The sequence below is a fragment of the Lycorma delicatula genome, chromosome 1, assembly GCF_047948215.1.
Source record: "Lycorma delicatula isolate Av1 chromosome 1, ASM4794821v1, whole genome shotgun sequence".
Lineage (NCBI taxonomy): Eukaryota > Metazoa > Arthropoda > Insecta > Hemiptera > Fulgoridae > Lycorma > Lycorma delicatula.
This window is the reverse complement of record NC_134455.1, coordinates 99,768,288-99,781,090: the sequence shown is the minus strand read 5'-3', so window position 1 is coordinate 99,781,090 and position 12,803 is coordinate 99,768,288. Positions and strand designations below refer to the sequence as shown.

The following is a 12,803-nucleotide window of genomic DNA, read 5'->3' as shown; positions in this document are numbered from 1 at the left end:
TCAAGGAAATATAATGATTGTCCGGGGGGGGGGGGCGGAGCCCCCCGATTGTTACAATATACGGTTCATAAATGTAAAATTATAATTTTACATTCCTATAATTTTACTCTCAAAACTCAAAGTGAATTCCTAACATGTTTACCACTTCATTTGGTGATGAAAACTCATGTGTTTTATCTAGTCATACTGCTAGAATCTCAGGTATGTAGAATAATAACAGTGAATTCTATAAGATGTGACTAAGTAATGACGTTCAGTATTTAATCGACCGTGGCAAGTTATTTGCAATCGCTCGAGAAATTAGTAGCAAAGAAAGTGCCGTAAAATTCTTACAAATAAAAATATATTGCATAGGATTCCAAAGTGTAAAAACAAACATCTAATAGCGTTGAATTTAAATGAACGTGAGGTGGCTATGCAAAAAACGAACTTGTCGATCAGAGATTGGTTTACGCAATTATCATTTGATACTAATGTTATGTTTATTTACTGCTGGTAAAAGGAATATACAACTACAAAATTTTGTAAACATGAATTTTGAATGGCATCAGAGGCAATCACAGACTGGAGAAACCATTTACGTGAAGTATGTGCTGATGATATATTGAAGAATCCCAAAAAGATTGGTGGACCAGGAATGACAGTAGAAATACACGAATCTAGTTTTTCAAAACTAAAATTTAATAGAGGTCTTATGTTGCCAAATCATTGGTTTTTTTAGGAATGTGAGTGTTTTATGTGTGCGGTGCCAGACAGAAAAAAGAAAGATTGCTTACCATCATAACATATTGCATTGAGAAAGGTTCAACAATAATGTCTGATAAGTGGAAAGTCTGTGATAGTATTCCTTTTATACTTTATTTGCTTTTTTTTTGTTTACTCTGTTCATGTATTCATAATGTACGTCTACATTGACGATTTTGATATTTTTACAATTAACGATTTATATAGTTTTTATTAATCATGAAATAAAGTCAATTTTTTGTTATTTGATGTTATATTTATTTGATTCAAGGCGAATAATAATTATATTCCCTTGATTTAGTACAAATAAAAAAAAAATAGAAAAAAATCGAAAAAAATTTTTTACCTTTTTTCTCGCCTAGAAATTGGTTTTTTTTTTAACATAATTATTAATGAGTGATTTTGAGTTGACATGGGCAAGAATTTTTTGATGGCATAAAACGAAAAAGTACCCGAATCAGACTTCATCTCCTTTTTTTTTAATTTAAATGAATTGATTTATCAATAACTAAGCTTTTTTAAATTTTAAGGCTTTATCCTAGGTTTTGGTCCTAGGTAACCTAGGTTTTTGTCTTATAGAATATTGATAAAGTAATGAACAAAATAATTTTTTGTTACACACATATCGTATGTCACTTTTATTTTATACAAGCTAAAGTTATGGAAACTGACTAACCGAGGTTCTTTGAAGTAGATACGAGGGTAAGTCAATTATTATCCGCAATGTAGTTATAAATTTTATTGCAATACAAATAGGAAACTTACATGTACATCATTTTTCAACGTAGTCCCCTTGCATTTCAACACACTTGGTCCATCATTGCACAAGCTTCCTGATGCCCTCATAAAAGAAGGTTTTCGGTTGAGCTGCGAGCCAGGAATGCGCCATTTCTTTTACTGTTTCGTCCGAGATAAATCAATGCCTCTTTGAGTGGACCAAGCAAGTGGTAGTCAGAAGGGGCAAGATCAGGAGGACTATACGGAGGATGAGCCGATACTTCAAAGTTGAGTTTCTGGAGCGTTTCAGCAGTGTGGATAGCAGTATGTGGACGGGCATTGTCGTGCAACAGCACAATACCTTTCGACAGTAGCCCTCGGCGTTTGCTTCGAATTTCAGGCTTCAGCTTGGCAGTAAGCATCTCACTGTAACGCACACTGTTTATTGTCGTGCCCCTTTCCTCATAATGTTCTAGTACTGGGTCTTGCGTCCCAAAAAACCGTAAACATCAGTTTTAAACAACAATTAAACAACCCATGCTTCATCTACGCAACACGACAGTACTACCAACATAAACAAATATATAACTAAATTGCGGATAATAATTGACTTACCCTCGTATCATACTCTAATTAAAAGGTATATTGTTTTACAGCTATTAATATGATATAATTTATTAATATTGTATTTCCATTTGATGATTATTATTTATTCAGTTTTTCTAATGAATTTAACATTAAAACTAATTAAAAATATTTGTTAAAATTATTAAATAATAAGATAGCATATATTGCGTACGAAGTTCAAATTACCACAACCTTTTGTCTTTTTATAATAGATTAAAATTATTATCTACGTAGGTTATAATTAAGTTCGATAATAAATAATAAACACAGTCTACACTGAGCCTTTTTTGTTATTAATTCTCTTTATACAGTAAACAATACATTTTTATAATACATTTCGAATCTATATATATTTTAATCACTTAATAGTTTAGTTATACTTTTAAATCGATTACTTTCGGATGATTTTGGAAAACTAATTCATAAAATTATTACCTTAACTAAAACTGGAAAGTAAATAGTTTTCCAATTAAGTATTTGCACTAGCATTTCAGTATTTATATGTAGTTTCCCCATGTTTAATATCGTTTATATTAATTACTTTACTCGTTGGCATTGTAACCATACCTCCCGAATTTCATCAAGAAAGGACGGCAAAATTTAATTTCATGTTTAATTTCCATGTAAACTTTAAACTTCTTCTTTTCCTGTTTTAGCCTCCGGAACAACCGAAAGGTATTACTTCAGAGAATGAAATGTATGAATGTAAATGAAATGTAGTCTTGTACAGTCTCAGGTCGACCATTCCTGAAATCTGTGATTAATTGAAACCCAACCACCAAAGAACACCTATAACCATCATGTATCTAGTTATTCAAATCCGTATAAAAGTAACTGCCTTTACTAGGATTTGAATCTTACAACTACTCTCGACTTTGAAATCAGCTTATTTGCGATGACAAGTTCACCACTAGACCAGCCTGATGTGCTAGAATCGTAAAGCTGTTTTGTCTCTTCCTCACTCCTTTCTTTATTTTTCTTCTTCCACTACTTCTTCCTCTCGCTTTTTTCCTGCTCATCCTACTTTAAATTGCTAACAATTGATTATATAACACTAGCTAGTATAATGCATTTATTTTACTTTATTTTTGAACTCGTTTTCTAGTTTTATATATTTTCAACAAGTCTTAATTTTTAATTATGCAGAAATTTGCTAAAGCTCAATAAATAATTTTTGGAATTATTCTTATGTTAAAAGAAAGAAGGAAAGGCTGTTTGTTTCATTGCTGGTAATTTATGTTTTTTAAAAACAATAATTTAGCTTGTAAAGAATTATATATAATTTTTTATATTTAATAAGCGCTACTTGATGTTATATCATAGTAAAATTAATTATAATATCATCTGATTTGAGATTTTCAATTGTAGCCTTAATAATATTCAATTATAGATAGTTATAGAGAGGGAATTAGCTTTTATATATACGGGTATATAAAATCGTTTTTAATCTACAACTAAGTGTAGCTTATCTAAACTTATAGAAGCTGAAGGAATAGTTTAACCGTTTAATTGAAATAAAGGAAATTTTATTCAGCATTAATTTTTGTTTTTTAATGATGCTGATTTAAGTATAAGTACATAATTAATTATACTTAAACGATTTTTACTTAAATATAAGTACATTGTATTTATATAAGTGTAAATAATTACTAATTTTGTGAATGACGTTTTAAAGAACAAGAATATTATCAAATTTTTCCAAAAAATAAATTAATATTTAAACTTATGACTCATACAAGAGTAAAATACTAGTGCACGATATAAAATTATTATTATTTTATTTTTATTCATGCACTGATTGTTACTTAAATATATTTTTTAGGATAAAGTAGCCTTCCTCACGTTTTTTTTTTTTTTTTTAACTGATTAGTTAAATGTTTATAATTTATGATGTATTAGTTTTTAATATATATATACTATATATACATAGTATAGTATACTATACATATTATAAATATACTATATATATAGTATATAGTATAGTATACTATATAGCTATATATATAGTACTATATACTATATATACTGTATACATATATATATATATATATATATATATATATATATATGTATAAATTTAAAATATATTACACAAGATAGATAATATAGAAACCCTTAAATAATCTTCCAACAGTTAGATAAAAAAATTAAAATTTAACAAAAGCGTTTACCTCAAAACGATATATATATTTTGGTATTAGACTATTACACCAAGCCCTGAGCAGGAGCAATTCAAAACTTTTAAATGAATAGGGTAGGGCTGTAACGTATATTAATGGAAATTTAAAAACAAAACTTTTGATGTAAAAAATTTCGGGCTACGATTCTAACCAAAATACCAGCCATTTAATATTTTTTACAGCTAGTTCTAAAATGGTCTACAGTACAACCCAATAGTGGTTTCATATCGAAACATATATCTTTTTGTGGTAGGGGAATTTTTAAATTTTATTTTTCTATTTTTAACTTTTGAAAAGTTATTTAAGGGTTGTCATATTTTGTTACACATTAACTGTATATATTTAATTTTAAGCAGACATTTTTTGTTATAAATAAATTACATTAAAACAACCTTTTATATTTTTTAATGTAAGAGATGATTTTAAAACAGTTTTTTTGGGTTTTGGGAGATGATTTAACTGTAAATAAAGAAATGAGTTTCGAAAAATTATCAAAATAAGAAACGAGTTCCAAAATAAAGTAAAATATTTATATTACCACGTTCTATTTTCCCTCAGTTAATTTATTATGTACTTTGAGAAAGTGCAGTCAAGTACATTGATTTCTTGCATGTTAAGCGTCTTAACCATAAAAATTAAAGGGACGTGAAGAGTCATTTTCTAATCAAATTTTGAAAAGTGAAATAGTTAATTTAATCATCAACCTAAAGATACTGTTGTACATCGAGATATCAAGCCCAATGAATTGCAAGTGATTCTTCGAAATTAACCTTCGTTTTGTTCACCACAGGGACAGCTGATAACCATTTCTGTAGAGTTCCTTCTTCGTCGTTTCTTTTTTTGTTTATAATGTCCCCCTTTTATTTTTATTTTTCTTCTTCTTCCTTCTGTGAAGAAGTTTTTTCAATCTTTCTCATTATGCTCTCTAAGAAAAGATCGAGTCTAGAATGATCAAATGCCGCTAAGTATAGTCGGGTTTCAGGAGAACAAGAAACCAAAGAGGAAATAGATCAGCGCCTATAGGTTGAACGAGCGTATAAATGCGAAAGTTTTTCACAACCATGTGAATAACGAACGTATCGGGGGTGCTGGGAGCTTCACCCCTAACTAGACGGTCGGTGGAGCAAGCACTGACTTAACAATATTATATAGGAAGCATAACATATACAAATAAGTGAAAATTTATTTTAAATCATACTAGAATAAAGTAAAAAGTGTTCAGTTAGTTATTCAAGGAAATATTTCGAAATTGATTAAATCGATTATCCCTGTTATATTATTATAACTGAACTGAAAACCAATGTCATCGACACACGATATTGCAACAGACAGACCTTTTCGACTTCTTCAAAATTACATTTTTCTAACCCATTTTTCAAGATCCATTTGAGAAATTTCATTTTCCATTTTTTCGTTTTCAAGACAAATAATTTAACCCCATCCCATTCTTAAACGTTTAAGGAAATCTTACGATTGATAATGCATTTTTATCTAAACCTACATTAATTCTATTAGACTTAAATTTATAAACATTGATTAACCAAGGAATTTGTCCGTTAAAGTTTCTTCTATTTTAACTTATCCTTGAAGTATTTCAGCCCCATTTTTACAATAATGCTCTATAGATAACTAAAATTACAAATAAAAAACCGTTTAACGTAAGTGAAATTAATTTTAACAAAATTCACAGATATTAATGTTAAATACATTAGCTTATATGTGGTGTTCGTATATCTCCATAACCATAATTGCATATATATATATATATATATATAGACCAGAATATTAAGCATATCTTTTTTATAAAAGAAACTGCGGATTATAGTTAGTTCCTGTTTTCTTCTCTAAGCCGAATATACTACAACGAATCAGCATGTCATGCCTTCCAAAATTCAGTTGTTATCCAACCCTACAAGCGACATCATCTTCATCTTATTTACTGAAGAAATTGGCAAAATAAAAATCAGTATTAGCAGAGAAAGCATTTCTGACTAGTACCAACCATACCTCAGATGCTTTTCATGCCTATCAGCTACAAGAAAATTCGAGACGGATATTACAAAGCAATAAAGTGATGTATTCCTTATGAGGGGAACTTTGCAATATTCTTCTCTATAGCTGGAATACTATTATATATTGCTTCTACTCAGCAGGGGAAACTTACACTAATTATTAAAGGAATTTCTGTGTAAATTATTGAATTAATTAAGAAAATACGAGTATAAACAGTAAATTAAACAAATTATTTTACTATTGAAATAAATATAACGATATCTTTACATAGTTAAAAAAAAACTTGGACGTTAGCGTACATTAGAAAACTGAAAACTTACTACCTAGAGGGACTACATATTATTAAGTAAAGGTGTTTTTTGTTATTGGTAAAGCTTATGCATAATCCATTTATTAATTATAACTTACTGATTCTGAGTAAGGTAAAGAACGTATTTTGTAACGGGTATGTAAACATTGAAAACAAAAAAGAAGTATAATAAGAAAAGTCGATTTAAGCTTTTATAAATGTCGGTTATTATCGTTGCAATATGTCATATTTACTACCTAATCGAATTGAACTAGCTAATGAATCATATTTTTGAAGTGATACTTCTTTTGGCGCGTTAGGAGAAACTGATCAGAGAGTATTTTCAGCAAGTTACGGAAGTTACGCGCGCCGATGTAACACATCATGAAGATTTCCGCAGGCCCAAGTGGATCAGTTTGCATGCACATGTGTGAAGTGTCTAATTCAATCAGTCGTTCAGTACAATTAAGTGATTAGCACGTATTGTAAACATAACAGATATTGAGTCGTAATAAATATATATTTATATACACGGGTTTCTGAAGACAGATATTTTACCGTCAATATTGTTGTTCATATTCACAAAACTTTATTTATATTGCAGCGTATATATTTTTTTTTTTTGTGAAAATTGTGTATCAAAATTTGAGGTCATATTAATGTAAGTATTATATTTATGAGTTAAGTTATATATTTTAATAACACAAAAAATAGCACGCATCAGATAAATTCTTTATTTTGCTTAAATAATTTTAAATTTACCAAACACAAAGTTTTTGATAAAATACACTATTACAAACTAAAACTATTTGTATCATATTTTTCATATCATAAGTCGCTGATAACGCTCGTGCCTATTCAATCGTCATCTGAAGATTTAATGGAACTAAACTAATCGAAATATATTCGATGAACTTTGTTTTATATGACAAAGATCATACTTTCTAAACTGTATAAAATAAATATTATTTAATTTAATTTAAGTGTTATTTATTCAAACTTTTATTTATGGTATTTAATGTCGTCTACCGATCGTTTGAGTCAGTTAAAATTTTTTTGAATGCGTAAAATAATTATTTTTTTTTTATTCACGCCAAAGAAGTATAACTTTTTACGTGCTTACATAAGTACTCACGAGCTATTTTACTAAGTCATATCTATGACGATATGAGTTTTTTGTGCAAAATTTCATTCATTTGTCAGGTAATATCAAAATAAAAGGCGTAGTAGGGGATAATATAAACGCATTGTATTTTAATTATCACAACACTGAAGATGGGTAACCATTACAACAAGGATTGCAGAAGATTAATCAGTCAGGTTAAACATTTTAATTTTAGCTGATAATCAGTGGCGGCTCGCGTATAGGCACTGTGGAACTGCAGCACTCCCTATTTCCACTTGGTATTATCGATAATATTTAATATAATGAGTCCTTTTTTCTTTAATTCTTTCTTTATACTTGTACAATATAATCATCCTTAAGCTTAATATCATTCCCGAGTTTATGAAAAAGTTATAAAAATCTTTTATGGAACAGTGCGCTTCACAGTTCCTGCGGCGTAGTGTTTGGCGTCCGCATGCGCACATAAGAAGCTGCACTCGAAGCTGCGAGGGAGAGAGAGAGAGAGAGAGAGTACTGTCGCTCCCGCAGTGTCAACCCAGGCGTGCTGGTGGAAGGTAGTTTTTTTTTACTCTGCGAGTGTGTGTTGCCTTTTCCTTGTTCGTTCCCTTTTCTAGTTTAGTCGGTGGAAGGAATATGAAAGTGGTTTAGTTGTTTTTCAGTAGAGATCAGAAGTTGACGGAAAGAAAGGCTCATTGATTGCCAGATCTGTCCAAAAATACGCTGGAAGAGCGAAAGAGAAGGTAATTAGTAGAAACTAATTATGTATTTGTTTCTGTGTTCATAGAAGTTTAAATTAAGCACCATTGGGTTTTTATAGTGTTTTTAAGCGAACATTTTATTAAGTTATTATCTAATAATACTAAAAAAAATTATCTGTATAAAAAATATTATTTATTCGGTTAAGCCGAATACGGTTTTGCTTAAAATACGGAATACGGAATGTGCTTAAAAACCGTGTACCATATTTTTGAATTTGATAAAATGTAGAATTAGATTATTATCCTGCTTCCAGCGATACTATTTGATTAATTTTTTCAGTTCTTTTATTTTGCAGAAAACTTTAACCAAGGCTCAGAAAAAAAATTTCTGGAGCAGCACCCGAACTAATTTTAGCTACGAGCCGTTACTCCTGATAATATTGAGGAATTGCTCGTATTAGAGCCTTAGTAAAGATAATATGTATTCTATATTTACTATTCGTAAATAACGAGTGCAAAACATTATATTTTTTCATCGTCATTAAATCCTAAAGTTATTTAATTAAAAATTTTTAAATGAATTCACGATATGATATGAAATTTAAGATTATTAAATTAAAAAAATCCCTTTCAGCACGCCGGGAGGCGGAAGTAGATTTCACCGGTTCTAAGTAGGAGATAAAGAAGATTTCCACCTTAAAGTTAAGAAAAACTTCAAATTTACTCAATACGACAATAGTTGCAAGTGAAAAAAAGGTTCAGATGTTTAGTATACGACAAGCCACATCTTCTTATAATTCCAGCAACATTTTGGTCATCTCTTGCTGTAACGGTTGGTCATATCAAAAATTGTTTCAGAAGAAAGCTTTACGTAATGTTTAAAGGAATAATGGCACTTTAAACCGATTCAATACTGTGCCTATTGAGGGAGGTATGATTTTTTTGTCTTCGAAACCCCATTTTTTCCACCTCCTGGGCCAATAGATGGTGAAATCAAAAAACTTTTATTACATAAGTTTTAGGCCCTTATTCAAAGAATAGTAGGAGATTAAACGAATTTGATATTTTACTTACTAAGAAAGTAATACGATATTTTGTTTTTTAGAAAAAGACCCCCATTTCCGATCAGACCCTTATGGTCCGATTTTACCCATAAACGAAAATATCTGAGTAATAAAACAAAATAGAAGGTTCTAGATGGTAATGTACCTTTTTCATTTAATCTTAACATCCAAGTTTTATTGTAACTTATCAAGCATGAATCAGATCAAAAAAATTTCAAAACAGGATAACAGAAATTATATTTATGTATTACAGAATTTCGTAACCACGTTTTGTATTACAACTGTATACGTATACTTATATTAAAATGCTGTAAGTTACAGGAATATTAATATGCAATTTTTAAAGAGCTTTGATGAAAGCTTCTCTGCACGTAATTGTATGTGATTATATTTACTTCTGGTAGTGTAACTGATTGTAAATTTTATTGTGAGACAAAAAATAACGATTAACAAAAGTAAAAAATGCAACCTGGAAAATCATTTAACAAATAAATTCGAACAGTGTTCCGAAAACGAAATTTAAAAAACGATCACTGGAAGTTTTTTAACAAATATTAAAAACACCGCGGTTTTTTTAGCTGTAAAAACATAGTTGATTAATTACATAAGCGAGTATTACTTCATATAAAAAGATGTTAGTTTACACGATTAAGATAAACTCTAATGTTATTGGTGATAGTAAATAGATAAAAAAAATATCCTTTCAAGTACTATTTATCTCCTGCAGCCATTTTTATTCTCGAAAATTTCAGATATTAGAAATCAAGTGGTTATTCTTCATCCTTTACTTTCACGGTAGTTATTTTGGGATTATATTTAGTAGTTCTATAAATATATTTCTATAATTAAGTAAAGAAAGAATGCATCTAATATTGCAACCTTGGACATGCAACATACGTATTTTAAAGTAGAGAAGTATAGGGTGGATAAAATGATAAGTGAAAACATGCCAGAGCCTTCCTGGGAGTAGAACCAGAGAGAAGCTGTTAATTTTAACATCTTGGCATTATAAACTTCTAATGAAGGTGTTTTTATTTTCTATTTGTGAATAACCAAAGAAATTATTATAACCTACGAAACCTCAAGAAAATGATTCCACATATAAGTGTCTATAAAATCGAATGTCATGTTTTTTAGAAAAAAGCAGCAAAAAAAAATAAACGAAAAAATACAAAAAATTTTTTTTAAATATTGACATAGAGAGAAAAGGACAACTAAAGAAGAAGAGACTGTAAACAACATTGAGGATATGACTAAAGGAATTACCGTTCAGTAAAATATTTCCATATGCTACAAAATTCTGGAACAATGCCAAATCTAGTTGGAACACTCGGTTGCCTTGTAGGAATTTTTTTAAAGTTACGTCACAATGTGCACGAGAAGTTGTTTCTATAGGAACCCTAATATCTGCTATAAAGTGGCAAATTGATATCTGGAGTAATTGGTGTTTGTTGCAGTGTATATTTAAGCGGTAACATAAAACTGTTGATCAATAACGTGCTGCTCCCATCTGGGTAAAAATTTTTCCTGAATAATTGTGGGCGGCATGAGCTACCTAGAGGGGATCTAGAGTTTGCTTGTTTCGTAAGACGGTTCCTCTGAGGGTTGACATTCTAAGCACGGACCTAACAGTCCATGAAACCGGAACATGTAGAGCCAATTTATTCTTAATGGTTTTGATGAGTGACTCTGCCTGCAGACCGACTCGGAGATTTGTTTCTTATTCGGTGACTGCATCGTAAGTCTAATGATTTAAGTACTTGCGATCTAAAGTCTACTTATCACCAAAAATAGAAATAATAATACAGAAGTACATTCCAATCTATTAACTAATCCTATATTATACAACTTTTTCTGTGCGTTTCACAAGAAAAGGTCGAATTGTGCTAAAAAAAAAACATTAAAAAAGGGAATTTTAATTGTCTTTTCCAGGTTTTGGAAATATATGAAAATAACAGAAAAGTATTAGGGAATAAATCAAAATCACTGATGATTCATTTCGTACTTAACATTAAGCGAGTTCATTTTTAATTAATCGGGTTCTTAAATTATCAGATTTATAACATGTCTAAATTTAACCAATTAATGTTTCTACCGAGAAATCTTAAATATTTGTTCTAAAGCCTAAAAGAAAAAAATTCCTAGATAGTTTTTTGAACTTATCTCTTTTATTAAGAAAAACTTAAATCGAGAAAACTATCCGTTCAAAAAACTTGTTTAAAAATGTAAGCCGGCCTCCGTGGCGCGAGTGTTAGCGTCTCGGCCTTTCCTCCGGAGGTCCTGGGTTCGAATCCCGGCCAGACATTGCATTTTTCATACGCTACATTTCCATATTCTACGCACAAGCTTCAAGCTTATACGGCGATATCAAGCAAAAAGAAAAAAAATTCCTATATAATTTAACATATTTATTTAACTAATGTATATCAGACTGATTAAGAAATGTTATAAAACGTCTACAGAGCATAAACATTAAAAATACGAATTTTTTAAACGAATTGTTATTTACGGTGTCTTATATAAAAATTATGGAGCTGCACGTTAACGAAATATACGCTTTTGTTGCAGTAATACTTTTAAAGAAGTTTTTTTTTTGTAAAGATTAACAATGCCATCTATGGGATTCTTTAATAATTTACAAATATAATGATGTTATTTAATCCAACAAATTATTATAAAATAGAATTACAAGAAAGATAATTTCGGAGAATAAATTATAGTTTAAATTGTTTACTACGTAAAATGTTTCAATTGTTTTTTTAAACTTACCAAACACGGTTAGAAAACAAATGACGCTACATATTCTATGACCCTCCATCTTCCTGCCGTTGTACTTGATGGCCACTGAACTGACTGACTACTGTGAATTATTAGTTTACTCTCTCTTTCTTTCAATCGTAGTGAATCGCCCCTTTTGACCTTCGACCCTTTAAATCTTATTAGTAGTGTGTATGTTCGTATATCAGCAACGCGCACATTTTCTACTTCACGTCTGAACCTTTATCTATGAATTATCTGAACTCAAGATTAAATAAATATAATAGGCTGCAACTAAAATTGAAAGATTCTTGTCTGTAAAATAAAATTATAATAATAGATGATTGTGGTAAAATATATTAACACTAGGATTGTTTTAATAACACACTAACACACGAGCGCGCACACACACACACATATATATATATATATATATATATATATATATATATATAGAGAGAGAGAGAGAGAGAGAGAGCGTGTAAGTTAATGTGAACACAGATGCTATTTTGAAAAAATAACTTTGTTTAGAAAAAAAAAATCTTACCTGTACTTTTTGTGTGTATCTATTAATTAATATGCCCTCCT

At 29.7% G+C, this 12,803-nt stretch overlaps 1 protein-coding gene across 2 annotated transcripts in view; it reads right to left on the bottom strand.

Moving 5' to 3' along the window:
• The window catches only part of Mtp (microsomal triacylglycerol transfer protein), a 132,003-nt gene extending 119,642 nt beyond the window's left edge, over positions 1-12,361 (bottom strand). Inside the window, exon 1 of one of the 2 annotated variants that reach the window (XM_075358115.1) lies at positions 12,228-12,361. In XM_075358115.1, coding sequence (XP_075214230.1) covers positions 12,228-12,276 — 49 coding nt within the window. In that variant the 5' untranslated portion in view covers positions 12,277-12,361. The remainder of the gene's footprint in view (positions 1-12,227) is intronic. The other variant, XM_075358121.1, reaches the window with a different exon arrangement.
• Between the last annotated feature and the right edge of the window lie 442 nt (positions 12,362-12,803).